At 40.6% G+C, this 17,164-nt stretch overlaps 1 protein-coding gene across 1 annotated transcript; it reads left to right on the top strand.

The window, feature by feature from the left end:
* Positions 1 to 256: 256 nt before the first annotated feature.
* dmrt2b (doublesex and mab-3 related transcription factor 2b) lies at positions 257 to 3,513 on the top strand. The gene is made up of 3 exons (XM_063460551.1): positions 257 to 613; positions 1,739 to 1,841; positions 2,663 to 3,513. The coding sequence occupies exons 1-3, from the start codon at positions 257 to 259 to the stop codon at positions 3,511 to 3,513; spliced, it is 1,311 nt and encodes a 436-aa protein (XP_063316621.1).
* Positions 3,514 to 17,164: the final 13,651 nt, after the last annotated feature.

Below are 17,164 nucleotides of genomic sequence, written 5' to 3'. Positions count from 1 at the left end.
TTTCTTTTCTTTTTTCTCTCTCTCTTTTTTGTTTGCTCATTTAGGAAGGAGCTGTTCTGTTTCTGTTTACGTGTAATTCTCCTGATTGAATTGTTACATATATATTGGAAGATTTCTATTTAAACACCCTCCTGTTGAAACTGAGCTGCATTGTATTGTGCCTCGAGAATCCTGTTTAACCATTTGCGTAAAGGTTAACTCAGTCAAGCACCAGGAAAGCAGATTCGCAGCGGAATTCCCTCAGTATTAGTCATAGATGTCCGCTCAGCTGGGAGGAGGCCTGCAGCCGGAGACCACAGTAAAACTTGAGGAACTAAAATCTGAAGAAGTTTTTGATGTGACAAGGCCTGACGGATGTCCCCGGGACGGAGGAGAAAATAAAGTGGTTCTGTTCCCGGAGGGACAGCAGCAGCAGCCCCAGATGAAGCCACGCAAGATGACTCGCAGTCCAAAATGCGCCCGCTGTCGAAACCACGGCGTCGTTTCTTGTCTGAAAGGCCACAAACGCTTTTGCCGCTGGAGGGACTGCCGCTGCGCCTGCTGCCTGCTGGTGGTGGAGCGCCAGCGCGTCATGGCGGCGCAGGTCGCTCTCAGACGGCAGCAGGCTGCGGAGGTGAGACGAGCACAGGGGCAGGTCAGTGAAAGAAGAAAGACAGGGGGGCAACCAAAAACAAATAAAACAAACAAACAAAAACGTATCCATGGCATCCTGTTGATGATTATTATGGAGCAAGTACGCACAGTGTATGGTTGATGAAAGGGCAAAATCAGTAGGAAAGCTCCCCAAAAGTTGATTCTGATCGTCTGGACTAGAAAAGCTGAGGATGAGCCTGAGGCAGTGAGGGTGACAACACGTTTTAATATCACCTTTGGATAATCGTCTCTGTATCTGTTTCTATAGCGACACAAAGGGCATATAATACATTTTATTAGGTCGTTTAGAAAAAAACTGTTCACAGTCTGTGTTGTAGAGATAGTACTACTGTTTACTTTTTCAGTCGATACAATAATTATATATCGAGCAAGGGACAACTTTTTAAAATCTAGATGAACTGCAGAACTATATCTTTTATATTTTAAATACTTGCATTGTTTTCATGTAACAGCATTTATATGCTCAAATTTTAAACATTTAAGCCCTGTTTTGTTTCTAATTTTAATGAGTGGTTTGAGCTTTAAAGAGAGAGCGTCAAGTGCTCATTAGGATGACAGAAAAGAAATATAAGAAACCAGCTCAGTGGGTTATATCACAAATAAAAAGAAAAGTGCAGAAATGAAAAGAAGCAAATTAGGTAATATAATGATAATAATAATAACATCCCTTAGAATAACGAGTGCCTCTTACTTTGCTAATTTGGCATTTATAGGAAAAATTACGTTGATTTTATTACTGCAGACAAAATTCTAAATCCTCCTTTTAAAAAAAAAAAAATCAATTTAAACTAATTATATACATATGGTATAATAATGGATTTTATAAATAGCAGCTATAGATACAACTGGGTGCTTGGGTGCTTCTCTGCGCAAAATAGCATACCAATTCCACATAGTTAGCAATCCTAGTAATAGCAGTAATGCTGGAGTTAAAAGGGCAAATTCTCTCTGTCTTTAGTTTTAATCCCAGAGATTCTCCTTGCCTCTTACATCATGCACTATTTTCCTTTAATTACCTTGTGAACGTCTGACTGTAAGATAATTATGTCCAAATGTCTTATTCCTGTTCATATGTTTCTCTCAGGGCAAGAAGGGGGTCAGGTGTGCAGCTCCACTGCGCAGAACGGCATATCAGTGTTACACCAGAGCGGCCGAGTCGAGCATCGTGGCCAAGAGCATCCTGCAGGGTAAAGTTTAATTAGCGTCTCCTTTATCGCGTCTCGCTTTATTCCCAGATTTTCATGTTCTGTACATGAATGAATCTTTACGTGTAGACAACTTCTGCTTTTGATTTAATGGTATTTAGGTTCATGCAACATCATAAATTAAGCTTTCCATGGAGCATATCATCAATCACCTGCTCCGTGCTGACATGGTAAAGCTTTTGAACCTTCTGTCAAAGCTGGAAGAGAAATAAAATTGTGCAGACGTAGTTTCCCTGTAGGTTTCCTCCAGCTTTAACCAGTAGAAACTCAATTTTAACTCTAACTGGTATTATGGGAAACAGCTCCCCCCCCCCAAATAAATGTATATTTGTCCTCAAATGGTGACAGTGACCTTCTCAGTGACATTTGCAGCCCCTGTGTAGAAACGTGTAATTGCATTAGCATTTGCAGGTCCTTTTGTAGTCAGTGTGCCACGGGTATTCCTTCTTAGTTTGCCTAGACACACTTCATTTATCCAAACAAACCCCCCATCATCGAGACTTCACTATTTCATAACAACAGGCCATTATTGTAATACACTGTGTGCATTATTACCTGCTGGCTTGCAGTCAAGACCTGCTGGAGGCTTTGTCTTCTTTATAGCCCTCTCTGTCTTCCCTAAAAGCAGTGCAGTGCATAAAGCAACAGTGACGCGGCTAACCAACTGCATTATTAAAATAATAAACAACAAAGTGCTCAGACATAAACACAGCAATTAATTGGTCGGAACAATATCATTATCCATAAATTGACTGCATAAACAAATGTGTAACGGCAATATGTGGCTTTGCTCCCACGTTCAGGGATCAAACCTGCTGTGCCTCCAGAGGACGACACCCCTTGCTGGTCGAAGCAGACGCAACGTGACCAAGCACACTTTACGTGCCCCTCCATCAGCGCCCGGATGAGGAAGAGACGAGCGTTTGCAGACAAAGAGCTGGAGAATGTGATGCTGGAGCATGAACTGAGACAGAGGGAGCTACAGAATGACCTTTTCCCCCCCTCGGCTCTCCTTCCTATGCTTCACCCTCCACCCTTGCCCATCTCCCCTGGTCTCCACTGCTGCCCTCCCAGCAAGGATCCCACAACTGAAGGGCAATCTAGCTATGTGCCCCTGTGCAAATACAAGCCCTTTTATGAGTGTGACTTCCAGCTTTATCAGTTCTTTCCCCTGAAGAGCAGGTACTCCACAGGAAATGACTATAATGACTTCTTGTTATGTCAGAGCTCCCAGCAAAGCAGACAGGAGAAGGAGGTGCAGAATGGATGGAAAGACAGCGAGAAGACAAAACAAGCAGAGGTCATTCCTTCGACATCCATACAAAGACTCCGAAATGATGGCAAGGCCATGTCATGTGCTATTCCTGTCAAATCCCCTTCAAAACGAGCAGAAATAATGGACTCAAATGGCTCTTCAACAGTCACACTTGCTATTTCTGCATCAGATCAGAGTGTCCTGGGTCAGCCAGACATCAGCGCACCCAGCAGGACTTTTGATCCCAGACCTTTGACAGCTAAGAGCTGGAGCTCAGACACTCCTGCCGCCCAGGCAGCTCCTCATGCCGACTCTGTTAAGAGCCCTCACGGCGGCTCAATCAGGACTCCGGCTGTGAGGCCATTACCTTTTTCTGTAGAGGCTTTGCTGAGGGCCTGACAGACAACTGCAAGCAGAGTATAGTGCATACTTTATTATGCACAATCCAACCTGAACTGTCTGAATATAATTACAAAAACTGATTTTGTGGTACAGGTTTGGAAACGCTATTCTGTAAAGTGCCAAAAGTGAGAGATTTTTTAAAAACGATTTCTATAGAGTAAAATCACAGTGTTTGTATTTTTTATTTCCATGAAAAGGTATTTTACTATATTTTATCTATTGAAAAAAGTAACGCTAAAAGATATGTATATGTGCTACAATACCATATTTGTATTTCCATTCTGGGCTAATCACATCTTGCACCATGCATACTTTGAAAAAGTGTTTTCTTTTTTATCATCCCATGTCAGTAGTGCCATAAAAATCTACTGAACCAGTCTGTCTGGACTCTCTTTCATCAGTCACGCTTTACTGTCTTTATCCTCAGAAGAAATATACAATACAGACATAAAACAAAGCCAATGAAAAAGTCAAGTGCTTGTTGAACTTGTGCCCATTCCTTACTCGATGCTCTGATTTTTAACTTGCAGTGCAGATGTCCCTGGCTGATTTCTGTGGTGCTCTCACAGGGCTGTTTAGGGTCTAAACAAGGTGCTGTTGCTCAGAAATAGCTCACACCTAAAAATGACAAAGAAAGGAGCACTAGGTGAAGCTGGCTGTTTGTCAAGGAGACAGTTAAAGCACAAAGACTTTCATAAACAGCTTAACATTTATCTACTCCTTTTTTTTCACCAAAGAATAAATGCAATATGCTTTAAATATTTATCAGCATTTGATAAGCTTTGCAGTTCTTCAGTGAGAATACATGTTGCCATTCTGACATTATGACTGTATAAATATTGATCACACAGCACGCGGTTCAATATTTCACACAGTATCATTTCATCACACCAGCAGACTGAGGGGATATGGGAAATGCTCACCAAAAGGTTGACTGGGAGGCTGCCAGTGTTGCCTAGGCGACATTGTTCTTTATTGTATGCTGAACCTGACGCCAGCCGAGTTTGTTTGAACACGCATTTGATCTATATCCGGTTTTTACTTCTTTCTCTTCTCCAGTTTTTTTTGTTCTGCTCTGTAATCTCGCAGAGATGGAGGTCAGATACTTTTGACAACTCGGGACCTTGTGGCGTCAACACAGAGGTGATAGCGCAGAGGCTTTGTTTGCGAGAGTCTACCAGCATATCAGAGTGCCTCTCTCCCCCGTGTCTTTTCACAGACAGACAGGGAAGGGAGATTGGCATAAAAAAGGGGGAAAAAAGAAGATGAGATTTGGAGCCTGCAGTCGCAGAAGGTGGGGCGTCCTGTTTTATTGCGCGCTATCTGTGTCATTTTTTTTTTAACAAAAATTAAAACCTGTTCTTTTGCAGGGAACACAAATGGCCAATTTCACAAAAGATACACATCAGTCACCGAGAGCTGATAATGACTTCTGTGAAGAATAACACAAATGATCTAAATCAGCTTCTCCTCACCTGGAGGAAAAAAGCTAATTTATCCGCTTCCTTTCGTTTTTGCAGTGTCCCTGTAGCCAAGCTTTGTGTCAGCTTAATAGGCATCGAGTGCTCTGAAATGTCAATCACTCTCCAAAGTTCTTGTTAGGACTGTGGAAAAACAGATTAGCTTTAATTATACTCTGTGCTCTTTTGATATGATATTGCACCTCCAAAAAATCCATCCAGAAGCAGAAGACTGAACGGGTTGCACTGCATTTAAAATACACTTCTGCATTGGAGGTCACTTCATGGGCTGAAAACTGATGCTGGTGAACACATCATATTGCTGGACAAATACATGTTAAAACTTAAGCCCCCCTCAATATTATTTATAAATAAGATTTAAGTACAGCTGCATTCTCTGGACCCAAATTCATTTAATGCAATCCAATCCAACTTTAATTCTAGGGAGGTTTAACAAAGTAGATCAGTTAAAAGACTGCAATAAAATACAAAAACACATATTAAGATGCATCGATAAATAAAAATAAAACAGAAAATTAAAAGTCTGATGATAAAAATTGAGATGTCAGAGGCAAAGAAACTGCTCTGTGGTATGATAAATCTGAATTTGAATTATGATTGGCCACATCCAGGAAAAATGAAGAAAGAATGTGTGTGTTGGGGAGGTGGGGGGTGGTCTTTGGTATCAGGCCAGTTTGCTGACAAAGTCATTCCAACAGGTTAAAACATGTTTTTGAGTCTTCTCAACCCCTCTCCTTAATTCCTGCCCTCCGCCTTTGGTCGGCCACCTCTTGCACTCTTGCGGTTCAGTCTTGCGTTGTGTCTCATTTCCATTTCAGCCAGATCAATTTCACTCAGTTCAGGGTAGAAAAGATTTGCTGTGGCATTTCCTGGAAGTCTGATATGTATATTTTCATCTTACAGACTGCATCATTATCAACAGTAGGAACAGTAAACGTTGCAGACACTATAATGCATCAGCCAGCAAGAGCTGATGTAGACGTGACAAAGAGCAACCTCCAGTTTTACATGCATTAAAAAACAATCAAGTTCACCTCCGATCTGTTATTTCATCCTTGAAGGTGCTTTTTTAAAAATTCAATGTATAACCAAGAAATTGCAGTCTGTAACTACACCAGCATAGGCCTGTTCCTTTACTAGCACAAAGCCATCACACTACAAGTTTACTGTACAGTACTATCAACATGATCTTTCCCCCCTATTGCCTTCATTTACTTTCCCACCTTTCTGTGTTTATGCTAGGTGTGTACACAGGTAGACATGCAAGGAAGGTAAATTCTCATCAAGGAATTGTTATTATTATTTTTTTAATAACTACACTCCAGCCTCACTTTAAGACCTGACTGACACAGCCTGAACTCTCTGCTTGTTTGGTATGACCAGTTTGCTCCCCCCTTGGACAGATCATCAGCAACATTTAGTATCAGGGTTCAGTGGAAAGCCTTTGATCGTCCTGCCAGCTCCCCTCATTACAGAACGAGAGTGGGCTAAGAGCATATGTCTTGGCCCAGCAAGGTCATTACCCCTGGCACTTCTAAAAGAGACACAATCTGAATTTAATGGTGTCGTAATAAGATGTGAGGGCAGGGAAAAGTACTCTTCAGGTTGGTGAACATCCTCCAGTCTGAATAGAAATAAACAGAATCCCTACTCACAGGGTCTTTAGTAGTGATCTTGTTGGCCTGTAAAAAGTAAATTCATTTGATGAGGTGTGAAAACTCGGGTATAAAATTGAGTATATTTGGATAATAAATACTAAATTTCAAACATATTTCACTGAAACAAAACGGTTTGACTGCTATCTGAATGTTTACCCATCCAAAAGCCAATAAGGTGACAGATTTCCACATCTTGCCAAGAGCCTGAATACTACTACTACTACAACGAATAATAGGAGCTTAGAGCTAAGACTGGTGTTTTGGGTATATTTAATTCTTTATCACTCAAGTTTTATTTTTTTATTACTTCTGAGTGTTCTACAAACATAAACCTTGTTCATTAAAAACAAAAAAATGTATTAAAAAAACAGTATTATACTTATTATAATCCTTCATGTCGGGCACACAATACACAGCTCTAGGCAGAGAAGAAAGTGCCCTTTTTCTCAATACAAAAACTCAAATTTCCTGTATGTTTTATGTGTTTGTATATCTCCAAGACACTATATTTAGTGTTCTGATTAATGTTATCATTACATTCCAATCTGCATTCCCTCCATTTATTTTTAACAAGTAGAATGCAACATTGAGTATCATGGTTCAGGGCAGCGCGTTTGATCTGTCTGCCAACTTGCACTTTGGATTTGTTCCTCTCCTACCCTGCCCTGCAACAGCCCTGCATGCTCTCTGGTGTTTGGTAGCCAAGCCTGACTCAGAGATACTGGTGTAGGGTTTCGTTGCTTACTTGTGTGTATCTGTGTAAGTGTGTGTGTGTGCTGCATGTGTGACAGACAGAGGTGCAGCAGTCTTGCAATGATTTGTAGATACCGAAAAGTAATGAAAGCATCTTCCGTGCTATACTGCATGAATCAGCTCACAGTGATTTTGATGCTTTACAGTGGCCACTAAAAATACAACAGTCTGCTGTCTGACTGTTTCTAAAGCACAACTGAACCCAAATGATAGAAAGGTGTGCCTTCACCTCTTTGACTAAAAAGCTTAGTGTTGCATTTCAATCACAGTGGCCGCTTGAGTAATTTCTTTAGATGTTAGAGAACCATGCCAGGAATCAGTCATAGAGGATTTTCTAAATTTGACCAAGATAACTGAGATCTTTGTGTTTTGTTGTTTGATCTACAGAGTTTAATTTTTTTAAAGACTGGCTCATAGTAAGAAGATATATGATCTCTGCAAGTATCAGTTCAAGACATGACATGAAATACCTTATGAGGGATAGATGGTAAAAACAGCAAAACAAGACAATATCAATAGATCACCAGACAGCCTGCCTAACTCTGTCTGCACAGACCGATTCTGTGCACTGCAGTCCTTACTTTTAAATGAAGGACAACTTTACTGGCTTGTTACCCCCCCCCCCCCCCCCCCCAAAAAAAGGGGTAACAAGCCAGGTTTTTACAAGAAACAAAAAAATGTTTATACTGTTAGTATATTTAGGTAATTTTTGGCAATTCATAAGTAAGCTTAGGTAGTGCATGAGCATTTCTAATCATAGCATAACTTCATGTATTTTACAGGAGTGAAGAAATACTTACGTAAAAGCATAAGAAATTCATTAATACTCTGTGGTAGTACTGGGTGATTTAGAGGAAAGGAGACACAATTATACTCTAAATAATTTTAAATACTACATAATTTCTTGGTAATTTTGAGGAAAAACAAACAATATTTCCCCATCTTACATTGTAAGTATGCTGCACTTTTATTATGGAGTGGGCTAACCTTGCCTAACTTACAGGAAAGTAGACACTCCTGTACACCCCTTTTAAAAAATATGCTTGAACAGTGACTGTGAAAGAATAAATATAAGTTGGCTCTATCACTGTAAGATCACATAGCAAATTTTCATATTTATTTTTCTTTTAAGTTGTTAAGTGACAGCACATTTATGTTGGTAAAATGAAAGGACAAGGGAGTAATAGAAAATCCATCATGCACATCTATATAATGAATGTTATATAGATGCGCGAGTGAATGTGTTAAGATGAATCCACTCCATATTACATCCAGCGACCTGAAGAATACCTCGTATTTTAGATGTAAGATTGGGAAATGTTTATTTTTTTTGCAAAACCTTCATGAAATTGCACACTGCTTCCTTTGTATCCTGTAAAAACTTATTCTAGTGTACCAGTATTTAGGTATTTGTAGGTAAATGCATTTAGATTTCAAATAAAATAGAATTCCATTTAATATATGGGGAATTGCACCCTTGCTTGTGGACCATACAATAAAGTGTTACCAAAAAACCCAAATATCATTGTTTTGTGTGACTGTGATACTCAAGGCTACGTTTGTTCTGCTTCAGCAGATTTATTCGCAAGGATCAGACAATTCAGTCACAGGTGAAAGTGGTCTGTTTTTAACTTTTCATGCTACTTTAAGGTAGCAAATTCTCCATAAATTCTGTCATCAGAAGACAGAAGCAACAAGGCTTTAATAGCAAACAAGAGTCTGGTCTGCCCTGTGACACAGACATTCCTAATTGAACATAGTTGGGTTCCCGTCTGACCACCGCCACCCTTCATTTAACAGAAGAACAAACATACAGGCTCTCAGCTTAAAAGACAGCTCTGTGTGTAACCGAGTCTGCTGTGGTTGGACTAGAAATTTCACAGCTTTAAAAACATCTTTGAAACAGGCAGTGTAGAGTTCTCTCCCCACTTACCCCCATCCTGTAGTATTTGGGATTTTCCATCCAGTGATGTGTGTTTGTGTACAGTATTTGTGTGCTCGCATATGTGTGTGTGTGCGTAGCGGCCCTGTCGCTATTCCAGCGGCCTTGGGGACGACCGAGGGTGCCCATGGCTGCAGCTGTGTGGCGATCCAGTTACCATCACATGGTGCAGCTTGGCTCCTGAAGAACTACCTCTGCAATATTAGAAACCGAAGGAGACCACAAGACCGCACTTTCTCTCACCTCTCATTCTCTCTCTCACTAGCTGTCTCAGCCTCCAAAGAGCATTAAAACACTGAAGGAAAAACTGAAACAACAGCCTGCAACAAGCTTGCAATCCTGTGTAAGCATAACATCAAAATTATAGTGAAAATTATGCAACTTTAAGCATTTGTCAACAACTTCCTGCTGTTTAATGAATCATTTATTGAGCCACAATATTGCAGCATGCCCAGGATGGGTTTTATATGAGCTAAGTTGGATGCTACTGAACGATGTTGCTTAATCCTTTTTACCCCTTTCCTTCTCATTAATATGCCTTTTCCCTGCTTATCATTGCTCATCCCTTTCCTGCCCTAGGTACAGAGAATGAGGTACTTTTTGGAGAAGTGAACCCAAACAGAGCGAAGGGGGAAAAGGGGAAGAGCGCCGTAATCTTTTTCATCAGATATGAATGTTTAGCATATAAATACATTGTAATGCAGGTTTCCCAAAACCTTCTAGCAGCTCCACTCAGCTTTAGCTTAACCTTTGCAGGTCTGTACCTCAGCCTCAGGACTCTTACCTTTATAATATAAAACCAGTGCATGCCAGGCAAGTTCAGGAACTTTATAGGCCGAGGGTGGCAGCAATAACATCAATGCAAAAACAGCTCAAACTGCCCCCCCTTCATTAAAGCAGTGTTTATCCAGCTTGCTTCGGGTTTTATTCTATAGAAAATTCTGCAAACCCAAACTTAAACAATTCCATTGACCACATTCTGACTCCTGGTAATCCAATCCACCCTGATGTTATTCATGTCCTGATCTGTACCCCCTCCTTATGCTAACATATTGGCACCCTTTAACAAGTGATTGATTATCCCTGAGGCCTATAAGGGAAGGACAGTGGAGTTTAATGACATATAAAACTGTGTTTTGATGTGAGGTTCACGGACCTTTAAGAATAACAGCTGGCACAGGCAGAGCGCTGGGAGGGAGTGGCAACTGTTCAAGGAAAAGTGTCAAGTTAAGATGGCGTGATAGCAGGAACCCTGCGGCTCGCTATAACCCACGACAACCTGCCAAGATCAGCAACATGTTTTAAAGCATTTTACTTTCCCTTTTAGTCAAAACAGATTATGCTCAGAGATGGACCCCTCGACCATGCAAGTGTCTGAGGTATTAAAAACACAGAGAGGAAAGAGGATGACATGCAATTGACTTTAATAGCGTTTACAGTGTAAATAGGGTCAGTAAAAAGATGTTATTAAACATCTCGAGTGTCAGCGGCGCACGTGTTAAAACCATTTACGGGGAACAAAGCGTCTATTTCAAGTTGGTGTTTTGACTGGTGGTGGAGTAGATGCCACTGTGTCTGTCTCCCTGCTCAGTTCCCTCGCGACTGGTTCGAAAATGTTTTTTTGTTTTGAAATGAAACATTTCCCTGAATCCAGATGGTGCATCCTCCTTAGAAATACAACCATGACAGATCCCAGAACTATTGCCCTCGCTCCCTCCCGGCCAGTCATGGTACATTTATAAAAAATTCTCCGGTTCCCTGATATTGTCAGGCATGCGTACAAGCATCCAGCATGATTTTTCTCCCACACTGAGATCTGATGTGGTTTCAAAGAGTTCTTTTAATTTTTTGAGCAGTGTATGACACGGTAATGGGGGCTGATGGAGGATTGATTAAGCTCAGCTGATGTCTATTGCAATCTAATTTGCATCTCTCTCGGGTCCAGTGGACTGCTGACTTTGAACCAACATGATGTTATGAATCATGGATCTAAGTTTAATGATACTCTTTGAAATGGACATCAGGGTATTTAGAACTTCCCAGAAGCAAACAGGTGGAATACATTCAGAATTCAGGAACGAAACTCTCCCATAAATCTAGGCTTCAAAGCTTAAATATGAAATATTTAAATAAGAAAAATGGGATGCTTCACGCTGAAAAAAACAACAACCTGAGAACAAACATGATATATAACTAGTAATAAACCATTCTGCAGTTACAGCTCATTCCAAATGCAGCAGCTTCAGCTTATGTGCTGGGAATGCAAAGAGGTCAAAGAAACTTTTCATTTCAAAACTTATTTAACACACAAATTTTCAGACACTCATCACATACATCATAAAGAGTACTCTTATGCACATGAGTTAAAGTCAACTAGACTTCATGAAGCCTCTTATGAGGCTTCTTCAGGTCTAAAACACTGATTGGGAGACACAGGCATCACCTTGGAGGTAGTGCTTAGGGTTGTTGACCTTTGAGTCTTTAAAGGTCACCTGAGCCAAGGTGTAAATCAAAGTGTGGATCTTTAGATTGAAGGTGTGAATCCTTTGTGAGAGAATGCTTCACTGTGCCATTATGTGATTTGGTAAGGTCACGTGTATCACGTGGGTCAAGATCTGAGTAGCTGCTTAGGAAAAGATCCCAAAAGTCCATCATAGGTGGCTAACAGCTGGTGTCATAGGCCACCACCTCTGTTTATTAATGGTCATTCACAGTCTTGTTGGTCCAATGTGTAATCTTCAGAGTCCTCATCTCATAGTAGATGTACAGATGAGTTTTGTCCTGATGATTGTAAGACTACTAACCTACAGAAATAACTAGCAGTACACAGCCTGTGAAAACAGTTGTAGAATATCTCCTGAGGAGACTTCCAAATTTTAAAAAACAGCCATAATGGTGTCTAAGCAGTGGTCACCACAGTTCATTGCTTGGCTTCTTCATATTATTTTTTAAAAGTTTGCTTTATAAACCGGAGGACTGGAACTGATTTTGCACTATTCAGACTTTAAATCAGGTATTTTTGTTGTGACCACAGAAAAGATGAAATAAAGTGGAATAAAAAATGGTTCAAGTAAAGGCCAAATGTATTCATACCTCTTCAGATTAGTAATTATTAAACCACAACACATTGCCTTTGTGTTATAACTGATTTAGGTTCATAACTGACCCCAAGGTTGGAGCTACAAGTATTTCATGACCTGCACACAGCTAGTAAAATAAATCTTGGGGAAAAAAAATCCTGTCTGACAGGTTTCTGTCTTTCCAACAAAATCTTAAATCACAGCAGCAAACCAACACTGCTGTGAAACAAAATGAGTGGGATTCACCATGATGTGTGTGGTTTGATGCTGGAGCTCTGCCTCTCCAAAACCTCAACGCCTGAGGAAAATGCAGCCATCTCTCAATCCACTTGAGCAGAATTGCCTCCTGTTTCAGAGTAACAAGATTTTTCAAGGTGGTGGTGTGTTAGGGGTGAGGGAGAGCAGCATCTGTGGAGGAGAAATTTTAGATTTCCACAACTACAGCGCAGATAAAGTGTTGTTGAGCATGCTTGCATGGATATGGGAGCATGACTGCTGTCATGCTGTCTTGTTATTGAGTCTCTCTGAAGTTACTCGCTCTCTTTCTCCTTCTAACACTCACTCATTCTCACACACAAAACTCTTGTAAGACAATAATAGGAATGAAACAGCACTCTTTTTCTCTCTTTTTTAACAGCCAGCTCTGTGTCAATATTGCTTTTTCCCCAGCAGTGATCACACACAACCCTATGTCTCAATTTCCTTCTACACACAGCCAGCTCCCAAATCCAACACACACACAAATGCGCACTGTCTTTTTTTAAAAAAATATTCCCATTAAGTTGAGCGCCTAAATATCCTAGGTGTAGCACACACACTCGACTGCTACCTTCTCCAGCCATGCTACACTCTTGCCACTGATGGATTTTTTCCCCAAAATATTTGCTCTGTAACACAAGCTAGTCTGTCTTGTGTTTTCACTTCAAACAAAGCTATTAATCACCTTAATCGCCCTCAATTAACCCCTTATGCCAGATGCTCGCTCTGCACGTCACACAAGTGACTGCTCATTCAGTCACCTCTGCCAAACAGGTGATGAATCACCACCACAAGGCAATCTCCACCACCGGCTAATTCACATGATATCACTGCTTCAGATGACAAAACATTAGCTAGAGGGAAATGGTGGAAACAGCCACGGGGGGGCCCAATAGAGATTAGCGATACAGAAGGGTAAAAGCATACACCCAAAGCTGTGTGCATCTATATGCTGCATGCAGGAGGAGAGGGAATCCCTGAAGCACAGAAACACAAAAGAGCATAGTGCCGGAAAAGAGAGAAGAACAGTTTCATTTTCCAAATTCTTTAAGGCAATTTAGTTCCAATCTTTACTTTCCCACAAAGATTGTTTTTCTCCCAACACTGCAGCAGGAAAACAATAAAAAGGGAATAAAACACAAGAACAATGTAAGAGTGAACAAGACAACAGTCCGTGAGATTAGTGATGTATTTTCAGCTTTCTGGGATGCTCACAAATCTATTTGGTGTTCAACTACAACCAAAACTACATTAACAATTACAATCAAATAACTGAGAATAGCTGGAAGCAACAAACTCTCTGTCGATGTAATAACTCTAACAGCTGCTGCCAAAACAACCACGTAGATAATTTGTTCCTGCAGTGTGTGAAACGATCCAAGCTTATTCGCAACAATTTGGTGTGACAATATAGCTCATCATTTTTATAATATATTTGTCATGTGACACAGCTATTGTAGAAGGCACAAAGACAATGAAACATCACGGCCTAGGTTTGACTGAGTGCTTTTTAAGGTTAGAAGACCTGAACTTAAAAACTTACGAACTGACTTTGGTTTGAACCAGAAGAAAAGATGCTGGTTTCTCCTGTTAAAGTCTGACATTTTCCTGACCCATCCATCCTCCCTGACCTCATTCCTACGTACACTCTGATTCCCTCCATTGCTTACATCATAATTACTATGGTAACTAGAGGGCTTTGTCACTGAGACAAAGATTAGCTTAAATGACTGACACGCTAATGTTTCAGAAAGATCACAAAATAATAGGCTTCAACCCAGCCATGAGGTAGGAAGGCTGCAATTACAACTTTGCAACTGAAGCAGAATATCTTTATCGTCATTGCCATGTGTTTATTATGCAGTGCATTCACATTTAGTTTGAGGCCCTACAGATGTGCTCTGTAACATCTTACAGATTGCAGTAGCTCAAAGAGGTGATGGCATGGGAGTGTGGGGTCCTCACAGATGCTGGTGGTGTTGTAGATTTCCCCCAGTGCTGACTCTCAGTGATCTTCTGAGCACTGGAGTCTACATGCTGGAGAGCCTCCTGGTCAGCTGCAGTGCAGCTGAGTTAGTAAAATAAAATGTAAGATGTTAAGATGCTCTCTATAGAGCAAAAGTAAAAAGTAGCCAGTGTCTTTCTTGGAGTCCATGGAAAGAACAGCTGCTGCTGTGCCTTCTTTACCTGTGTAGTGGTGTTTTTGAGCTATGTGAAGTCCTCTAACACATGAACTCCCAGGTCCCTGATACTGGACACCTTCTCAACACCACTCCATGGATGAGGACTGGAGTGTGATCTGCAACATTCAGAGACAAAGTATGCACTAAGCACCAGTCCACCTGATTGTTTACTTCTCCTCTGTAAGCCAGTTTGTTATTGTCAGTGATGAGATCAGTAGCCTCTCTATGGCGTTAGTGTTGTACATGGGGACACAGTCATAGATCTTGAAGAGGGAGAATGGGATTAAGCAGTGTACCAGTGCTCAGATGTTTAGGGGCCCAGTGTCAAACCTTGAACTCACTCTGACAAAAATGGGCTCAGATGAACAGTGTTTCTGTCACACTGTTGGAGGATTAATCAATTAAATTTCACATTAAACCTTTAGGAAGGCATGGTGGGATGTCAGCACTGTCACCTCACAGGAAGAAGATCCTTTTCTCTGTGGAGTTTGTTCTCCCTGTGTCTGTCTGGGCACTCTGGTTTCCTCCGTACTGAATAGTTCCACTCAAATATTAAATTTCTGTTCTGCTTTAACATAAAATGAATAAAAATATACTGCAGCACATCAACTTAAGGCTCAGCTTGACCCATAAAGGCAACAGGATAACCAGCTTTTTTTAGAGATTAGGTATCTTACCCACAGGATCATCTTTTATCCTTGTACTGCTGATTGCTCATTGGGTTACTCGCACCAGGGTCTGCTGCCAAATGTTTGATATCCAAGATGGAAGTATGCTCCTTTGAACACAGCTTGTGGTGCTCTTCTGCTATAGCCTTTCATGAGCTGGATCACCACAGATGATGCCAACCATGCTTGTTGACAGCAAGGAAGACAAGTGCAGATTTAATCAGACCCACATGTAGCAGTCTGTGGGTGATATTCACATTGCAGGGTGTTGTCTTTCTTTATGAAACATCAAGGGGAATTAAAAGGGGATGGGTAAGTTGTTGGGTCGTATCAAAGTGCTTGTAGAAGGCTATAAACAGATGGTGGACAACATGAGAGAGTAATTAGAAATTCATTCATATAAACACTTTTACAGCAGTGTTCAGACAAGGCAGCTAAGCTTAACATGCCTTCGGGAACTCAGTCAAGCAGTTTAGTGCCTTCTTCAATAGGCATGAACAGTTTTTAATATTAAAAGAAACAAAATATCAAGTGAGATCCTAATTAACTAAGCAAGGGACCACAAAAGTTAGTGGATAATCCATCACCTGCTCACCCGGTATAAAATATTCAAAGATTAGAAGGAACACTGAATCCACTCCCACTCATCCCAGCTAGGATTAAAACCATCTGTCATAACAATAGCACAGTAAATACTCCCCCAAATCTGAGGCTAATAAAAGAGGGGAAAAGTGGGAGAAAAAAAAGACAAAACACATGAGATCTTAAAAAAAGAACATACATTTTATGACACCTTGCCACGTTCCCCCAGGAATGACTTTCATTGTGTAAATTAATCATTTCTAATCCCAAACTTCAGTGCCAGTGCAGTATATAAACCCCAAAGTGGGTACTTGCATCAGTCATCCAACACACACGCACAAACACTCAATTAACTTGTTTAACGTTATTAAAATCTTGTAAATTTTGCATTTTCAATAATAATAATAATAATTCCAGGTGTGTGCATCAACAGACTAATTGAATAACTTTTCATTTTCAGATTTATGAAAAAAAGCCTTTTTTTCATAATGACTCTTACTATTGTGCTTTTTCTCTGACAGCAATTTAATTTCACATACAGCGGTTATATACAGATATGTCTCCAAAGTGGCCATGTGGATTTTGATGAAAGTGTTTACGGTGGAAATAAATGTCTGATGACTGATGTCTGATATGAATTCTATAGCATTTTATTTCAAATAAGCTTGCGCTATTCCGACTTGCAATTTTCTGGCAAAGTGAGCTTCTGCTTTGAGTCCAGTTTATAATGGATCCACAGTCCATGTCCAGGCGAAATTGATGTAAGTTTAAGGTGGCCTAAATTGGCTTGAAATTGCAGCGTGCGGTTACCACTATTTTCTAACAATCAATCAAACTGATGAGTGTGGCAGAAAAAGCCCGAAAGTCTAACAGAAGAGCTGTAGTCACTCCAGATTAGGAACATATTCACAGACAGTGGCTACACTGTTACAGGCAAAAAGAAAAGAAAGATGGAGAGACAGCAGGCTGAGAGACAGCAGTGGAAGGATTTAGTCGCGTGTCTCTCCTCACTACGTAACCAGTTATTACAGCAGGGCAGCGAA

This window comes from Pelmatolapia mariae, linkage group LG17 (genome assembly GCF_036321145.2).
Source record: "Pelmatolapia mariae isolate MD_Pm_ZW linkage group LG17, Pm_UMD_F_2, whole genome shotgun sequence".
Lineage (NCBI taxonomy): Eukaryota > Metazoa > Chordata > Actinopteri > Cichliformes > Cichlidae > Pelmatolapia > Pelmatolapia mariae.
This window is presented reverse-complemented; position numbering and strand designations above follow the sequence as displayed.

Coding starts and splice junctions, on each gene's coding strand:
- dmrt2b (XM_063460551.1), top strand. CDS start 257: ATGTCCGCTCAGCTGGGAGGAGGCCTGCAGCCGGAGACCACAGTAAAA. Junction 614..1,738: donor GACGGCAGCAGGCTGCGGAG/GTGAGACGAGCA, acceptor TGTTTCTCTCAG/GGCAAGAAGGGGGTCAGGTG. Junction 1,842..2,662: donor GGCCAAGAGCATCCTGCAGG/GTAAAGTTTAAT, acceptor TCCCACGTTCAG/GGATCAAACCTGCTGTGCCT.